Source organism: Oncorhynchus clarkii, chromosome 33 (assembly GCF_045791955.1).
Source record: "Oncorhynchus clarkii lewisi isolate Uvic-CL-2024 chromosome 33, UVic_Ocla_1.0, whole genome shotgun sequence".
NCBI lineage: Eukaryota > Metazoa > Chordata > Actinopteri > Salmoniformes > Salmonidae > Oncorhynchus > Oncorhynchus clarkii.
Window position 1 is genome coordinate 17,362,982 of NC_092179.1, and position 18,774 is coordinate 17,381,755.

At 42.2% G+C, this 18,774-nt stretch overlaps 1 protein-coding gene across 1 annotated transcript; it reads right to left on the minus strand.

Moving 5' to 3' along the window:
• Nucleotides 1-3,638: 3,638 nt before the first annotated feature.
• On the minus strand, nucleotides 3,639-14,600 carry LOC139393274 (chloride anion exchanger-like). Its single transcript, XM_071141792.1, has 21 exons — nucleotides 14,552-14,600; nucleotides 13,907-14,075; nucleotides 12,942-13,081; nucleotides 12,361-12,471; nucleotides 12,017-12,177; nucleotides 11,697-11,861; nucleotides 11,176-11,328; nucleotides 10,100-10,182; nucleotides 9,857-10,004; nucleotides 9,567-9,680; nucleotides 9,080-9,157; nucleotides 7,096-7,191; nucleotides 6,839-6,945; nucleotides 5,968-6,037; nucleotides 5,757-5,849; nucleotides 5,195-5,290; nucleotides 4,559-4,786; nucleotides 4,397-4,451; nucleotides 4,115-4,260; nucleotides 3,889-3,966; nucleotides 3,639-3,665 (listed from the first exon to the last, which is right to left on the minus strand). Exons 2-21 carry the CDS (start codon nucleotides 14,020-14,022, stop codon nucleotides 3,639-3,641), a joined length of 2,265 nt encoding a protein of 754 aa, XP_070997893.1. The 5' UTR covers nucleotides 14,023-14,075; nucleotides 14,552-14,600.
• Between the last annotated feature and the right edge of the window lie 4,174 nt (nucleotides 14,601-18,774).

Genomic DNA, 18,774 nt, shown 5'->3' on the forward strand with positions numbered 1-18,774 from the left:
ACAGATGCACAATCGACAGCATCCTGTCAGGCTGTGTCACAGCCTGGTACGGCAACTGCACCGCCCTCAACCGCGATGGTCTCCAGAGGGTGGTGCAGTCTGCACAACGTGTCACCGGGGGCAAACTACCTGCCCTCCATGACACCTACAGCACCCGATGTCACAGGAAGGCCAAAAAGATCATCAAGGTCATCAACCACCCAGCCACTGCCTGTTCACACCGCTACCATCCAGAAGGTGAGGTCAGTACAGGTGCATCAAAGCTGGGACTGAGAGATTGAAAAACAGCTTCTATCTCAAGGCCATCAGACTGCTAAACAGCAATCAATAACTCAGAGAAGCTGCTGCCTACATTGAGACCCAATCACTGGCCACTTGAATAAATGGCTCACTAGTCACTTTATAAAATGCATTCTAAATAATGCCACTATAATAATGTTTACATATCTTACATTACTCATATCACATGTATATACTGTATTTTATACCATCTATTGCACCTTGCCTATGCCGCTCGGCCATCGCTCATCCATATACTTACATGTACATATTCTCATTCACCCCTTTAGATTTGTGTGTATTCGGCAGTTGTTGGGGAATTTTTCGATTTCTTGTTAGACATTACTGCACTGTCGCATTTCGCTACACTCGCATTAACATCTGCTAACCATGTGTATGTGTCAAATAACATTTGATTTGACTTGATTTAACAGAGATTAGGATGATGATTCCTTCATGGTCTGTGCCATGTTTACGCTGTACCTCTTTAGTTCTTCTTCTTGCTAACAATGGCTTCTACGCCACAAGACACACAATGGGAACGTTGAATTCATTGATTCATTTCTTTAGCAAAAGAATGAGGCATCATCTCACAATGTGAAATGTTAAACCCCATGTGACCTACTTGTTGCGTGTATGTACTGTACTGACATGTATGTACTGACATGCACATACACATGTTTTTAAATTGTAGTTGTCCTGTACCTTTATGACGTACAGTGCCTTGCGAAATTATTCGGCCCCCTTGAACTTTGCGACCTTTTCCCACATTTCAGGCTTCAAACATAAAGATATAAAACTGTATTTTTTTGTGAAGAATCAACAACAAGTGGGACACAATCATGAAGTGGAACGACATTTATTGGATATATCAAACTTTTTTAACAAATCAAAAACTGAAAAATTGGGCATGCAAAATTATTCAGCCCCTTTACTTTCAGTGCAGCAAACTCTCTCCAGAAGTTCAGTGAGGATCTCTGAATGATCCAATGTTGACCTAAATGACTAATGATGATAAATACAATCCACCTGTGTGTAATCAAGTCTCCGTATAAATGCACCTGCACTGTGATAGTCTCAGAGGTCCGTTAAAAGCGCAGAGAGCATCATGAAGAACAAGGAACACACCAGGCAGGTCCGAGATACTGTTGTGAAGAAGTTTAAAGCCGGATTTGGATACAAAAAGATTTCCCAAGCTTTAAACATCCCAAGGAGAACTGTGCAAGAGCTAATATTGAAATGGAAGGAGTATCAGACCACTGCAAATCTACCAAGACCTGGCCGTCCCTCTAAACTTTCAGCTCATACAAGGAGAAGACTGATCATAGATGCAGCCAAGAGGCCCATGATCACTCTGGATGAACTGCAGAGATCTACAGCTGAGGTGGGTGACTCTGTCCATAGGACAACAATCAGTCGTATATTGCACAAATCTGGCCTTTATGGAAGAGTGGCAAGAAGAAAGCCATTTCTTAAAGATATCCATAAAAAGTGTTGTTTAAAGTTTGCCACAAGCCACCCGGGAGACACACCAAACATGTGGAAGAAGGTGCTCTGGTCAGATGAAACCAAAATTGAACTTTTTGGCAACAATGCAAAACGTTATGTTTGGCGTAAAAGCAACACAGCTCATCACCCTGAACACACCATCCCCACTGTCAAACATGGTGGTGGCAGCATCATGGTTTGGGCCTGCTTTTCTTCAGCAGGGACAGGGAAGATGGTTAAAATTGATGGGAAGATGGATGGAGACAAATACAGGACCATTCTGGAAGAAAACCTGATGGAGTCTGAAAAAGACCTGAGACTGGGACGGAGATTTGTCTTCCAACAAGACAATGATCCAAAACATAAAGCAAAATCTACAATGGAATGGTTCAAAAATAAACATATCCAGGTGTTAGAATGGCCAAGTCAAAGTCCAGACCTGAATCCAATCGAGAATCTGTGGAAAGAACTGAAAACTGCTGTTCACAAATGCTCTCCATCCAACCTCACTGAGCTCGAGCTGTTTTGAAAGGAGGAATGGGAAAAAATGTCAGTCTCTCGATGTTCAAAACTGATAGAAACATACCCCAAGCGACTTACAGCTGTAATCGCAGCAAAAGGTGGCGCTACAAAGTATTAACTTAAGGGGGCTGAATAATTTTGCACGCCCAATTTTTCTGTTTTTGATTTGTTAAAAAAGTTTGAAATATCCAATAAATGTCGTTCCACTTCATGATTGTGTCCCACTTGGTGTTGATTCTTCACAAAAAAATACAGTTTTATATCTTTATGTTTGAAGCCTGAAATGTGCCAAAAGGTCGCAAAGTTCAAGGGGGCCAAATACTTTCGCAAGGCACTGTATATACCTACTGTGTAGGATTCACAATGGCATTTCTAGAGCAATATGTGTGATCCAAACCAGGCAAATGGATCAGTGGCTTTACGTTATGTAAACGTTGAGACACTCATCAATCCTCAACTCTAATCACTATTATAAAACACAATAAAAGTGCACTTTTTGATCAATTGAGGTGTTGCCACACATGGGTATACTGGAAATACCCCATACTAACCTCCACCAACTTTATCAATCATGGTTACTGTTGTATCACCCAGAGCAGTTTGTCAAAGATCTCTACTTAATCATTCATCTCTTATCAGGGCTTCATCTGTGACCAATATATCAAAACCACGTTAGTCATCCTATAATTCTTATCAATATCTCAGCTACAGGACGTTCAGATTTCAAAATACTGTACTGCTCATATTGCTTCATTTCTTGCTGGCAGAAATACTTTGTGCTAAGAAGTACATTTATTTTACATATAAAATACAACAAAGTAAACATTCCTATAAAATCCCTATGTACACATATAAAACGCAACACTATCAAGCTATTAAAAAAAAACAATAATACTTCTGATTCAATTTTAGAAAATAAATACATGATATGAATGACATTTTCTGATATTTCTTTCAAAATCTTCAAAATTGCCATTGAGTATCTGTTTAACAGTACAAAATAAATCAAATATATTTTATGTACAAGTATTAGCTCAATAAGTGGTATCCTGTATACATATGGTTACTGTATGGTGTCCGTTTTAGGTCAGTATCATGGGTCCTTACGTCTATTATCACCAGAAAGCACAGTGATCACAGGAAATGCATGCCATCCCAGGAAATGAAAGTACCGTACACACCACCACACTCTTAGAAAAATGGTTCCAAAAGGGTTCTTCAGCTGTCCCAATAGGATAACTCTTTTTGGTTCCAAATATAACCCTTTTTGGTTCCATGTAGAACCATCTGAGGAAAGGGACAGTCGAAGAACCCTTAAAATACTGACATCTAAGAGTGTAGTTCTGGAACTAGAACTTGGTTTCTGGCTCTGGGACCTGGGGAGAGCAAAGAGATACTACTTTTAGTTTAGATTTTATTTTGTCAGCTCATCTTACTGTACTTTGTACCTAGAGTTTTATGAATGATCTGTACCTCCACATGAGTTGCAACATTACAATAGTTATTTTTTATTCATTATCATTTTGATTGCTGATGCCTATTCATTACAAATGTAGAAAAGACAATGACAAATAGATTTTATGGGTCTCAGTTACTTACATGCACAAATTTGTCCCTGCTACGCAAACTTGACACACCATTGCATTGGTTGCCATGGATAGTGGCTGTTGTTATAACCTGTAAGAAAACATGATACCCAAGAATGAGACAAGTTCCTGTGAATGAAGCGATGTGGGCCAAGATAAGGTTTGGCACCTCTTATTTAGTCTGTAAGGGTGGAAACATCAATAGATACATAGTATTTTTCTATAGGTAAATGTTATACCTTTTCGCAGACTTTTGTGTTTTCAGAGTTTACTGGATGTTTCTCCAGGATATGCAGCATGGCATCGTGGAGGGTCAGGAAAAACATGGACGACTTCACCTCGTCATCAAAGAACTTACAGCTGTGCAGTTTCTCCAGGATGTACTCTTTGGACACAAGGGACAGATATTGTTAGATCAATCATCTTACCTTTATTTGTTTCAGAGTGATTGAATTCAGTGTTAAAGAGAAAACGGGAGAAGGAATGGATGGGACAGATGGCTCGTCTTAAACCAGGCTTACCGTCACATGCCACAATGTAGACCTCAACTTCAACCCGAATGAGCTCTTTGAGTGCCTATAGAACACAACAAAATATCAGTACCCAGCGAGTAGAAATACTCTGGTAAAATATACAATCATCCCCACATTCCCCAGGGTTGTAACGGAAGAGTTTTGTTTCACCGCTTTGAGTCCCTTGAGGGCAGAGATGTCGAGGAAGGAGACGGCTGAGAAGTCCAGGATCAGGCTGTGGACGTCTACTCTGGGGACATGGATGTTGGCAGGAAGCTCAGAGTTCCAGTTCACCTGGACAGGAAGGTCCTTGAAGTCAGTGGGCTGGTCCAGATCCTCCATGTTGCTCTCATCCTCAGACTCCTCAATGGGACCAGAGCTGGTGAGCAGTAGGCCTTTCTGCACCGGGAGAACCACAACATTACCACAACCTCTTATTGTGAAAACCTGACTACATGTAGAAGGTGATCTTTGGAGGTCCACCCACCATTATGGGATGATGATTCATTTGTTTTTCATATACATGCAACCACAAGACCATTCTGATAAGGCATGTATGGGGACGACTGCCTATAGGTCCTGCAGCATGTGCTTGATGTCTGTTGATTTTGGATTGCTAAAAGTATGTTGTTGCCAGGTGTGAAACTAAAGTTTTAGGCTAGACGGATTTATGACATGCTTATGGCCATTTAAATGAAACTGTATGACACAGGAGGCTCTTGTAAAGTGTTAACGGGGTAACTTTGTGAGTGGAAGTTATCTTTTTATGTGTTTATGTGGGCAACAGGTAAGTGCACCACTACTCACAGATGTCATCTGCAGCTCTCCTTTCTTTAGAAGTTTCCTGATCGTCCTCAGGGCTTTGTTTCTCTTCCTCAACACCCTCAAAGGGTTAAAGCCCACCTGAAAACACATCAAAGTCAAGTTGAACCCTAATTGGCAATTGCACACATGAAAGTAGGAGTAACTGTTACACATGGGCTTTATTGTGAATGGGGCATATTGTTTACCAGTGCCTTGGCCATCATACAGATCAAGGCTAAACTTTGTCTTATCTGCATGCGTTTAGTGTTTAGTAAGGTGCAAGTTAAACTGTAGTAACACCGATTTGTATGGGAACTATTGCTATACAACCTGGTATACTATATTACCTCATACACTGAGGTGGTATTGACCTTCATGAGTTTATTTGATCATTCTTTATGACCTTTTTCCATTGGAACAAATCCAATGAGAAAATAACATGTCTTAATAAGTACACCCATGAATAATTGTTGGCCCATGTCATGGAATTGTAAGGCCTACGTGTAAATGTGTTTGGTAGAATTCTTCATTTTACACGTCTAATTGTGTATAATTGCTTACTTACAGCTTCCACCAGCTTGCCTCGGAAAAAATCTATATTGGCAAAGAAGATGGGTGACGGTATCCTGAAGATCTTCACACCCTCTGGCTCATAGATCTGGAAAGAGATATATAAACAATAGAACAAGGACCATGTGTAGACACACTGTCTTCACAGTCTTGTAAGATAAAAAGATATTGGTGAGTGTCTTTAGTCCACATTACAGCTTACTCACACTCATGTAATCCTTGCGGTCTTTGTAGATATCTGTTCCTGTGATATTGGCCAGGACACTGCAACGTGGGCTGGGATAAAATGCAGGCAGAAATGTCACTATGACATTGTGTTCCAGGGTTGGGGTTAATTCTGAATTGAGTTGTGAATTGGTCTTTAATTCCAAATCAATTATTGAATTTGAACTGAATGTAAACTGGCTCCATCCCACAGGAAGCAGAATTAATAGAATTTGAATTAAAGGAAGTAGAATTGAATTCCTTACATCATTACGCACATGTTTATTTTGACATCATGCATGGTTACTATGTTTAACAATTTCTTGAAACCTTTTTAAAACACATCCTCCTAAAAAGAGTGTTAAATAATTAACAGTGGTCTGTAAATATTCTAAGATAATTTTGTAGGTTGTCTGTAATAATTCATAATTCACTTACATGTTATTAAATATTTGGAAAAATTCATTTCCCACAATGCATTAAATATGAATACTAACATCTGAGTTATAATCCCATTTTTATTGATGGTATCTGTATTCTTTAGTAAGAGGTGGCAGATGTTTTGGGCAAAACATTCATCAAAGGAATGAGACTCATCTGTTTCTTGTCTCAGTTGAATTTATTTTAATTGCTTTGAGTTCAATTATACTTCCTTTCATTACAATGAAATTCCAATTATGCTTCCTGTGGGGTGTGACCAATTTACATTTGAATCTCAATTCTTAGTTTGAATTGAATCAAATTCTGAAATGTCGAATTAACCCCAACCCTGGTGTGTCCACCTCCTAATAACATTGAAAACTGACAAAGAATAAACAAAGACACAAGTTCAACTTTTTTGTTAGGAATTTGGAGATTTGTGCCCATACTCACAACTGAGCCCTGAAGACAACGGTGAGCAGCTCGATCCCTAGACCTACAGCCAGCCCTAGATCCAGCCCCAACAGGATGGAAGCCAGGCAGGTCACCACCCACACCACCTGGATAAAGACATGGAGGGGAGGCAAGACAGGGGGATGCAGGATGGAAGGGATTGGAGGAAATATGAGTTCATTATCACAGTTGGTAAAGACATCATTGCTTGTTTCCATTTTAAGTGCAGTTCAGTGGGAGTGTCTCAGAAGACTCACACAGTCGGGCCGGTCTCTCCTCCACAGGTAAGGGACTTCTCTGATCTGCATCAACATCCCCTTCAGGTTGACTATGACCACCGCCCCCAGCACCGACTGTCAACACAGAGGGAAAAGGTCAGGCAATGACATCTTTGATGATCAGTCACAAGAGTTGCACAAGACTTCCATCTAAATTCCAGTGCTCTTATCAACTTCATACAGAGTGATTCATTCCGTAATGTCCTAATCTTAGATGTTAAGTCCCCTACAGTGCCTTGCGAAAGTATTCGGCCCCCTTGAACTTTGCGACCTTTTGCCACATTTCAGGCTTCAAACATAAAGATATAAAACTGTATTTTTTTGTGAAGAATCAACAACAAGTGGGACACAATCATGAAGTGGAACGACATTTATTGGATATTTCAAACTTTTTTAACAAATCAAAAACGGAAAAATTGGCCGTGCAAAATTATTCAGCCCCCTTAAGTTAATACTTTGTAGCGCCACCTTTTGCTGCGATTACAGCTGTAAGTCGCTTGGAGTATGTCTATCAGTTTTGCACATCGAGAGACTGAAATTTTTTCCCATTCCTCCTTGCAAAACAGCTCGAGCTCAGTGAGGTTGGATGGAGAGCATTTGTGAACAGCAGTTTTCAGTTCTTTCCACAGATTCTCGATTGGATTCAGGTCTGGACTTTGACTTGGCCATTCTAACACCTGGATATGTTTATTTTTGAACCATTCCATTGTAGATTTTGCTTTATGTTTTGGATCATTGTCTTGTTGGAAGACAAATCTTTGTCCCAGTCTCAGGTCTTTTGCAGACTCCATCAGGTTTTCTTCCAGAATGGTCCTGTATTTGGCTCCATCCATCTTCCCATCAATTTTAACCATCTTCCCTGTCCCTGCTGAAGAAAAGCAGGCCCAAACCATGATGCTGCCACCACCATGTTTGACAGTGGGGATGGTGTGTTGCTTTTACGCCAAACATAACGTTTTGCATTGTTGCCAAAAAGTTACATTTTGGTTTCATCTGACCAGAGCACCTTCTTCCACATGTTTGGTGTGTCTCCCGGGTGGCTTGTGGCAAACTTTAAACAACACTTTTTATGGATATCTTTAAGAAATGGCTTTCTTCTTGCCACTCTTCCATAAAGGCCAGATTTGTGCAATATACGACTGATTGTTGTCCTATGGACAGAGTCTCCCACCTCAGCTGTAGATCTCTGCAGTTCATCCAGAGTGATCATGGGCCTCTTGGCTGCATCTATGATCAGTCTTCTCCTTGTATGAGCTGAAAGTTTAGAGGGACGGCCAGGTCTTGGTAGATTTGCAGTGGTCTGATACTCCTTCCATTTCAATATTATCTCTTGCACAGTACTCCTTGGGATGTTTAAAGCTTGGGAAATCTTTTTGTATCCAAATCCGGCTTTAAACTTCTTCACAACAGTATCTCGGACCTGCCTGGTGTGTTCCTTGTTCTTCATGATGCTCTCTGCGCTTTTAACGGACCTCTGAGACTATCACAGTGCAGGTGCATTTATACGGAGACTTGATTACACACAGGTGGATTGTATTTATCATCATTAGTCATTTAGGTCAACATTGGATCATTCAGAGATCCTCACTGAACTTCTGGAGAGAGTTTGCTGCACTGAAAGTAAAGGGGCTGAATAATTTTGCACGGCCAATTTTTCAGTTTTTGATTTGTTAAAAAAGTTTGAAATATCCAATAAATGTCGTTCCACTTCATGATTGTGTCCCACTTGTTGTTGATTGTTCACAAAAAAATACAGTTTTATATATTTATGTTTGAAGCCTGAAATGTGGCAAAAGGTCGCAAAGTTCAAGGGGGCCGAATACTTTCGCAAGGCACTGTATATGGGGGACGTTGAGAGGTTCTGGACTGGTTCTTTGTATGTCTATTTAGGCGGAAATCAAAATGTTTCCCTATCACTCAACTCCTAAAGTCAATTATATTGCAAATACTGAGTGAGTTTTACCTTTGGGAGTGGCTCCAATAAGAACCCGATAGCCAAGGTGACGACCATCACGATGAGCGCTGACAGTAGCCCAGCAATCTGAAATGAAGTAACACTTTATTTTACTCACATTTAGCTATTCACAAAACAACCACAGATAAGCACTTTTTAAGCAGTGTTTCCCTTTGATATATTTCATAAATTACAATTATTTATTAACTTGGTACATTGTAACTCTGAGTCAATTCTTTCATTCCTCGCTATGTACTGTAGGTCACGAGTCACGACAAACTACATCACATTCTCTCCCCCATTTGTGCAATTCTATCTGGTTTGGACTATGATAAGTTATCAGTCATTATTACACCAAAGATAGAGAGACCCAAACAGGTCAATATTTCATAACGTTTACAGCTACATCTCTTGGATAAAGAACTTGTACAGGAAGGAACTCTAAGTATGGTTGTGTGTCTGTATTCTCAGATAGCCTCTTGGTTTAGTAGTTTACCTGGGTTTTACCACCTGTACTCTCCTGTACCGCACTCCTGGAGAGAGCTGTACTTGCTGCAAACGACTTAAAGGCTGCTCCAATGATGTTACTGGCCCCAAAAGCTATCAGCTCCTAGAGAGCAAAACAAGGACAAATACATGTTTTGGAACTGTTGATATTAGTTCAAGTCTTATGTTGATAGTTTGTATTAGGCTGACAACCCTCATTCACAAGCAACAATAAACACATTTTTCCGTACCACCTCGGCTTCCAACCCCTCCTCCTAATGTTCTGGTTTTGGGACCCACCTGATTTCCGTCTATGATGTAATCGTGTTTGACTGAGTAGACCTTGGCGACAGAGAAGGCTACAGCAAAGCCCACTATGGCCATAGGGAACGCCTCAACAGCAGTCTGCCCGAAGATCTGCATGTTCGGGGCCATAGGTGACTCATACCTAACATATTGAGAGGGAGAGATATTGTTAGATTCTTTTCCCATCTATTCTCAGCCATTTTAACATGCAGCAAACATATTTTTACATGTGCTTACCCCACTGGAATACGGCCGACAACATCAACTTTATAAATCACCTGGAAGTTGAATGCATAGGAAACGCCACAAGCGATGACAGTCTGCGAAAGTCATTACCAAAATCAATTTATCAGTTATTAGCAGGACAAATGCAATCTGGTGATAAAACAGTATATTTCAAGATAATCTGGTTACCTTGCCAACTTTTACACAAAGCTGTGACACACTGCAGGCTTTTAGTACATCAAAATAAGTTCATGTATTTTCCTACAATTCACCTGATTGTCCTCATCTGCCGTACTGTGAGTCAGTGTGAGAATAAAATATCAATACTGTACGCTTCACAAAAGCTGGCTCCTTGCTACTTTGGATCAATACACTAGAAAAAAGGATTCCAAAAGGGTTCTTTGGCTGTCCCCATAGGAGAACACTTTTTTGGTTCCGGGTAGAACTCTTTTTGGTTCCGGGTAGAACTCTTTTGGGTTCCAGGTAGAACTCTTTGGGGTTTCATGTAGAATCATCTATGTAAAAGGTTATACACGGAAACCTGTAACCAAAAAGGGTTCTTCAAAGGGTTATCCTATAGGGACAGCCGAAGGACCCTTTTAGGTTCTAGATAGCAAGTTGTTCTCCAAGAGTGTACCAAGATAGGAACAAGGGAGCGACTGTTCAGGATAAGAATAACAATGCTTTCCGATGCTTATCTGTGATAATATGATCTGTACTTTGTGCAAGTACATACTCATATTCAAATTTATATTAAATAGTGAGACACATCTACATAAACAGTGCCCTGTATGACGATGCCTTTTTCTTTTCTCTTAGAAGAAAAGGTGTTATCTAGAACCTAAAATGGTTCTTCGGCTGTCCCCGTAGGATAACCCTTTGTAGAACCCTTTTAGGTTCCAGGTAGAACCCTTTTCTTTTCAGATAAAACCCATTGGGTTCTTTTTTCTAAGAGTTTAAATTCAGTGGTGCCCCGTATGAGGCTGGTTCTCGCCACAATGTTTCCCAATTCTTATCTGTGTATTATCTGTGTACATATAGAGCTGAAGCCCAGGTTGTGATGACATAGTGCACACATTGCCACTCACCATGATAACCTCTATGGGGATGGGAACAGGCAGCTTGGCTTTGTATCTATCGTTGATCTCCTTCACTATGAACACCACCCCCATGATCAGTATGGATGTCACCAGGTCACACACGTTGGTCTTCTCGATCTGGACAAAGATCTTCTCCAGGGTCTGAGGAAGATGTCAGTTAATATTGATGACAGTAATGAAGAACCCAGTTACAGGGTGTGAGAGTTCAGTCAGAGGTCTCTACACCAAGCCATGACTCATGAATTATAGCTTTTTCTGAAATATTGGGGGCACTTGAGGAATACCTGTGCTTAACTGTATAAGATAAGATGAGACAATGAGACACTTGTTTATCTTATCAACACAGTGTTATTCCTCAGAGCTATAGGAACAGATCAGATATGAGGGATAAGATATGAGGGAGTTAATGTTGTAGCTAAGTCATTGCATATTTGGATATCAGTAGATAAAAATCATACTGTTGCATTGAAAGACATGTGACCTCATCCTGTCTCTCTTCCTGGACTCACATAAACGATGGACAGGGGTCCACTGAGTCCCGGCACCACCAGGCCCAACACGAACTTCAGCTGGGACACCAGGATGTGGACAGCAGCCGCGGTGGTGAACCCAGACACCAGCGTGTCTGACAGGTACATGACGATGAAGCCTACCTGCAGCAGACCCATGGCCAGCTGGGAGAGAAGCAGAGGACTCATGTTAGAATATGGGAGATCACGTCCATAGATAGAGAGAGGGAGTCATTGTTCATTCTAGATTCAGATTACAGAGAGATATGAGTAATGTACAGTACATGAGTGATAATGCTGCGGTAATGATGGTGTTTTACCTGCATTATCCCCATGAGGAAGGTGACAGAGGCGGCCACCATTACTCTCTGCTCGTCGCTGGTCAGCCCCTCAAACCCAGTGATGTTGACTGGGGGGCCTTCGTCAGGCACAAGCCTCGTCACCACTGCACCCACCATGAGGCTCAGAACAGGGAACGCCCCTGGAGTGAGTGGGGTAAGGAGAAAGAGAGAGGAAGTGAAGATGAGGAAGCAGTGGATGGAAAGTGGAGAGGTGGGCAGAGAGAGGGCGGTAAGTACAGTAAAAATGTGTGATAGCTTGTGATGGTCAGAGCAAAACACTGTACACGCACACACACACACACACACACATGCACAGTACTTACCTACTGAGATATGTCTGGAAGTGCCAAGGAAGAAGTAGATGATCACTGGGAAGAAGGCAGTGAAGAGTCCGTACCATGGAGGGAGTGAGGCCAGCAGGGAGTATGCTAGACCTGTCAATCAAACAAAAACAATGAACAACAGTTTACAGTGCATGTTAAATAACTCCACCATAAGTCACAGAAGACTATGACAGCATTCAAGAGTCATCGTGATTCAGGTGTTTTAAGTATCTATTGACTTTTCTGTGTGTCAATGCTAATACTGTGACAATAATGCCTGCTAATAAAGATATGTTACCATCTCTTCTTTCATTAAACAACTATTAATAGGTGTCTAGGACCAGATAATATATTTTAGGTGATACCACTATCGGACCTGATTTCCATTCCGTAAAACCATAGTTCATCAATATTGTTACTTTATTTTCTTTCAATGATCAATGTTGATGTTTTTGGGACGTTAATGAGGTCTACAGTTCTTTATCAAATGATTTCTCAAAAAGTGCTCTAGGAACTGCTTTGATAGATCTGAAGATGCACACTGGTTGATTGAGGTGGGTTAGAGTGGGTATTAGCTTCACCTTGTAGAACAGCTACCAGTCCAGTGCTGACCCCAGATACAATATCACTCAGCAACCATTCTTTCAGCTGGTAGATTCTCATCCAACCAATGAAAGGCAGCAGAGAGAGCGCTGCGTTCTTAGCGCGCTTGAGGTCACAACTACAGTTAACACACACACCATTTTTAGTTAGTCTCCACAGACATGATTTACTAATAGTTTATAACATCTAAGCGTCTTTATGCACAACGTTTAGACATACAGTATATAGGATGATAGGGCTGATCTTTAAACTAGATGTATGCTTTTGAAGGAAAAGTTACCATATCTTTAAGCAAACTAAAGACAATCAGGGCATCTCAGGTAAAATGTCATGTGGGCCCACTAGTCCACACCAAAGAAATACTAAACTACTAAAGTGAATTGAGTGGTAATAACTAGATGAAGGGCTAGATTCAATCCGTTCTGTCTTAACCGGAAATAACCTATGACTGCATAACAGTTTCATTGTTTTTATTTCAGCATGTCTGAGGTGTAACTGCATTAGAGCTGTCAAATCAGTTTACCCGTCGCAGACATTGCCATTGGATGTACTGAGTCGCATTAATTATAATCCCAAGCAGCCCTGTTACTGGAATGGGTGTAATCTACACCTCCAATAGGCTGATCTAAATCAGAAGGATTTCTTTGAATGATATTATTTATTTTAGCCTATACTTTACAGTTTCAAACTAAACGTGAGTGGGACGGGTGTGGCTTCGTGACAATAACCACAGGAGCAGCCCCTCACCTATTTGACAGCTCTTAATGCAGTTACACGTCCGACACCGCCAAAATACCAGCTATGCGGAGTGTCTGCTATTGCCACTTGATTGAATCTACACAGAAGTTTTGCGTCCACGCACTGCAGCCTATCATAAGGCTACCTTCAGTGTTACACAAAACAACACAAGCAAAACAACAGAAGAAACTTGATTGATTCTTACGTGAAGTACTGCTTGACGTGGTGCCGCAGGGTCTTATGGTGCCTGTGGATCTTCTCATGTTCGTCTGCGAAGGCGTCCTCTGAGTAGAGTGGCCTGGCGACCACATACTGCTTCATCTTTACCCTCTACTTCTCGTTGAGTGGTGCGGCACCTGTTCCTCACAGGGTCTCTGAGACCCATCAATCACATTTTAGTACAGGTTCCTGTCATATCTTTCCCTCCTGCCTTTGAAAGTACCTTGACACAGACAATTACTGTGGAGCTGCTGCACAACAAAGGTGCATCTACAGTCACACACTAACTAACTACATCAGCCTGTGTCATTAGTGTCACAGCTCTGTGATGTCCAGTGGACCAGCTGCGACTGGCATGGCTGGGCAGGGCCTGTGCTGCCTGTCAGCGTTGACCTGGTTAGAGTGGTCTGGGTTAAATAAGGGTTGTGATACCATTATAATACACGGGATAACTAGGAAAGGTTGTCCTATTTTACAAAGATTTTTAACTAAAGGTAATACGAACAAAAAAAATACTCTTAAGAAAGTGTTAGGTCACCAACTGCCACAGACGACTGCCACAATCGATCTATCTTTAATAGTAATAAATTATAAGCAAGGTACTAAAATAATGCATAACACTAACACTTACCTGACTAGTTTATCTGTGTACGCAGCTTCAGTGTATCCAAACTTTGCCTGTCTTTCTCTCTCTTTCTCTCCGCACAGAGGAACACCCCGAGATTATCTAGAACCCTTGGGAATGTTGCCATCCATAAATCCATCCATAAATACTCTCTCCCGGGTTGCTTATCGTTCTTAACTGTAATTATTAACAGCAATTATGATGCAGTCATCACACGCCAGCCCTGCCTTATCCTTGACCATTGTTCTTATTGATAAATGCCCTGGCACATTGCCTCAACTTTCAATGATGAATGAGTGTGTCTGAGAACCCCACTTATGGGCAGGGTGGGGAGGACTGGACAGTGGTCGTGGCTGTACACTGGAGATCAGTGGACGTTTCATGGTAGATGTTCAGGTTAGGGTTGAGGTTAAACATGGATGAGTATGAAGAGGGGTAACAGTACTACTATACAATAATATCCCGCTCTCAACTTTCAAGCTGGCTGTAACAAGCTGGCTGCCGTGGGTTGAAGAAGGTGAGGACCAAGGTGCAGCGTTGTGCGTGTTCATCTTTTATTATGAATTGAACACTGAATGGAAAAACAACAAAAGAGAATGAACAAAACCGAAACAGTTCTGTCTGGTACAGAATACAAAAACAGAAAACAACTACCCACAATCACAGGTGGGAACAGGCTACCTAAGTATGGTTGACAGCTGCCTCTGATACCAGGCCAAAACACATAGAAATACAACACACAGAACAAAACATAGAATGAAAAACATAGAATGCCCACCCCAACTCACGCCCTGACCAAACCAAAATAGAGACATAAAAAAGGAACTAAGGTCAGGACGTGACAGTACCCCACCCCCCCAAAGGTGCGGCCTCTGGCCGCAAAACCTGAACCTATAGGGGAGGGTCTTGGTGGGCATTTCACTGCGGTGGCGGCTCTGGTGCGGGACGTAGACCCACTCCACCTTAGTCTTGGCCCACTTTGGTGGCACCTCTGGAGTGGCGACCCTCGCTGCCGACCCCGAACTGGGGACCCTTACAACGGGCCCCGAATAGGCGGGAGACTCTGGCGGCGCCGGACAGGTGGGAGACTCTGACGGCGCCGGACAGGCGGGCGGCTCTGGCGGTACCGGACAGACGGGCGGCTCTGGCGGCTCTGGACAGACGGGCGGCTCTGGACAGACGGGCGGCTCTGGCGGCTACAGACAGACCGGCGGCTCTGGCAGCTCCGGACAGACGGGCGGCTCTGACGGCTCTGGACAGACGGGTGGCTCTGGCGGCTCCAGACAGACAGGTGGCTCTGGAGGCTCCGGACAGAAGGGGAGACATACAGGTGGCCTCCTCCTTGGCCTAGGCACCGGATGCATTGGGCCGTGGAGGCGCACTGGAGGTCTCGAGCAACGAGCCTGCACAACCTGTCCTGGCTGGATACCCCCTGTAGCCCAGCAAGTGCGGAGAGTTGGAACTGGCCGCACTGGGCTGTGCTGGCGAACCGGGGACACTGTGCGTAGTGCTGGTGCCGTATAACCCGGCCCGAGGTGACGCACTGGAGACCAGATGCGCTGAGCCGGCATCATCCCTCCTGGCTCGATGCCCACTCTAGCCCGGCCGATTCGAGGAGCTGCGATGTAGCGCACCGGGCTATGCGTGCGCACTGGGGACACCGTGCGCTTCACCGCATAACACAGTGCCTGCCCGTTCACTCTCTCGCCACGGTAAGCACGGGGAGTTGGCTCAGGTCTCCTACCTGACGCCGCCAATCTCCCCGTGTGCCTCCCCCCAAAAAAATTCTGGGGCTGCCTCTCGTGCACATTACCTTGAGCCAATTCCTCGTAGTGTCGCCACTCCGCTCTAGCTGCCTTCAGCTTCTCTTTCGGACGGCGATACTCTCCCTCTTTCATCATATCTACAGTACATGCTGACCACTTGTGTCAAACAAAGGCCTACAGCATACTAATTTACAGCCTATCTATATACACCATACATCAGGGGTCCTTAATTACATCAGACACAGGACAATTTATTCTTGAGTGAATGGTCGAGAGGCTGGAACATAGTCATAAATAATTTGTACACTGCAAATTTACCCAAAGAAGCCCAAACAGATTTAGTATTTGACAAAAACATAATAATTTCAAACCTTGATTACATTGGGATACGATCACATATGCCTCTCTAGTTATGCTTGGGAATACTTGGGAACAGATTTCCTAACCACAGGCGGCTCTATGAAAACATATTACATTGACCCAGATCTTGTTGTGTGACCAGTTGATAAGCTACAGGTATCTCTGCTTTATGTTATCATCACAGTTTTATCACAGTAAAATAGTACATGTTTTTGTTGGCTTTCAATGCTGCATTCCAGTCAAGTGAAAATAGCATGTCTGTGGGAATGACCACAGTGTGTGTGTGTGTGTGTGTGTGTGTGTGTGTGTGTGTGTGTGTGTGTGTGTGTGTGTGTGTGTGTGTGTGTGTGTGTGTGTGTGTGTGTGTGTGTGTGTGTGTGTGTGTGTGTGTGTGTGTGTGTGTACAATATGTGCACGTGTGTGTAGGGGAAGGTTACTTAATTCTCTGTTTTTACTGTATATTTATTACTTACAGTACCCAAAGAAACAAATTTGGGGTGTATGTTTCACAGGTTGATGTTTCTTGTCATGAATATTGCCCTGGAGGCAGAACTGAGAGATTTCCTCTAGATGGGCCAGCTGCAAAATTGTCTTTATTGTAAAAATCCATAAAAACAAAAATGATGGTTAGGATTCAAATCTGATTGTATGACTTTGTGACTGTGCCAGCTAGTGACCACTAGTGCCTCCAGAACAAAAAACGCGTCTGTTTTGTTTACATTTGTTTACATTTAATCAAGATAGAGTCTCCTAAATCAAAAGAAGCACATCCTCATATTAACATGATGTTCTTGCCTTGTCATGCTGTTTGTTATAGATCGGGCCTTTGTCCTTCAAGGCTTTGATGTGTGTTGTCAGATTTGTAATGGCTGATGAAGGCTGGATCGCTCCGTTAACGACTACAAGGACAAACAGTTTCCACTGACTCCCTATTACTGCCCTTTCCACTCATAAAGGCAGATTAAAGAAAAGAACGGTCTCTCACAGAGCAAGGTGAACTGAGTGACTTGGTTGTGACCCATTTTGACAGTGATGTGATTGAGGTATGTGAAGAATTACTAATATAACTGTTTAAAAAGTATTTGTGATTGTCTGTCTGCATTTTAGGTTTTTGTGTGTAGGGTTTTGCAAGTAAGTAATTGAAAAGTACAATTATTTTTGAGTCGTCATATGTGAATACAATTGGCTTGTACAATACTACAATAAAGTACATTAAATAAAGCACAATAAATAAACATGTCTCATATATGAATGAACATACTTTCCCATGTATCATTTAGTGAGTATTCAAGTAGTCCGTAAATCATTGAATCAATGAATCACTCCAGATAGGAGCTTGGCATGGCATACACAACATAATAATAACAATAGAACAACCAATAAACAGTGCGGTAGTATTCAGCAGAGAAAACTGAGAACCTTTTACATTGTGATGATAAACAACAAAGAAACAATGTATGTCAGGTTGTCCCCAGGAACAGGTTCCATATGGGAGAATCCTAGCAACTGTAACAATTCACAGCCACTGGTGGAGATCAGAACACAATAAACCCACTCTTCAAAGACACAATTATGTAACAATCTCACACCCAAGACATGGTTTATAAAGTTAACAGTTTAAAAATGAAAGCAGATCAGGTGATGGATGCTCTAAGCCCCATTGATACCTGGTGCTGACATGAGTCCTTTGTTCTGATCTTGTCTACATTCTGATTGTGCCCATGTTTCCAGAAATGTGTCGACACATGGCATTAAAATATGTCTGTTACCTGTCCCCTGTGTCTGCATTGTGACCAAATGTTCTGGTCCCTTCCTTTATGTAAATGATCTCACAACTATTTTTGCAAAATGCTATTCATTTATTTATTGTTGGACACATATTGATGTAATCAGTCAACGGTGCCACCTGTCAATGATTTTATAGGGTGGGAAAAATGATGATTTAAATGGTTTCTGTCCAGATCTTTCTACACTTGTAAGATATCCAGACACAATGTGTGTCTGACTACCAGAGGTGGACAGGATGATATGATCACAATCAGATCCCAATGTGTGTCTGACTACCAGAGGTGGACAGGATGATATGATCACAATGTGTGTCTG

What these genes read in the sequence shown, in the direction of transcription:
- LOC139393274 (XM_071141792.1), bottom strand. Translation starts at nt 14,022, where the DNA reads ATGAAGCAGTATGTGGTCGCCAGGCCACTCTACTCAGAGGACGCCTTC. An exon ending in ACTGGTAGCTGTTCTACAAG is followed by an intron (nt 12,472 to 12,941) that starts GTGAAGCTAATA and finishes TTTGATTGACAG; the next exon opens with GTCTAGCATACTCCCTGCTG. An exon ending in ACACAAAAGTCTGCGAAAAG is followed by an intron (nt 3,967 to 4,114) that starts GTATAACATTTA and finishes GTTTTCTTACAG; the next exon opens with GTTATAACAACAGCCACTAT.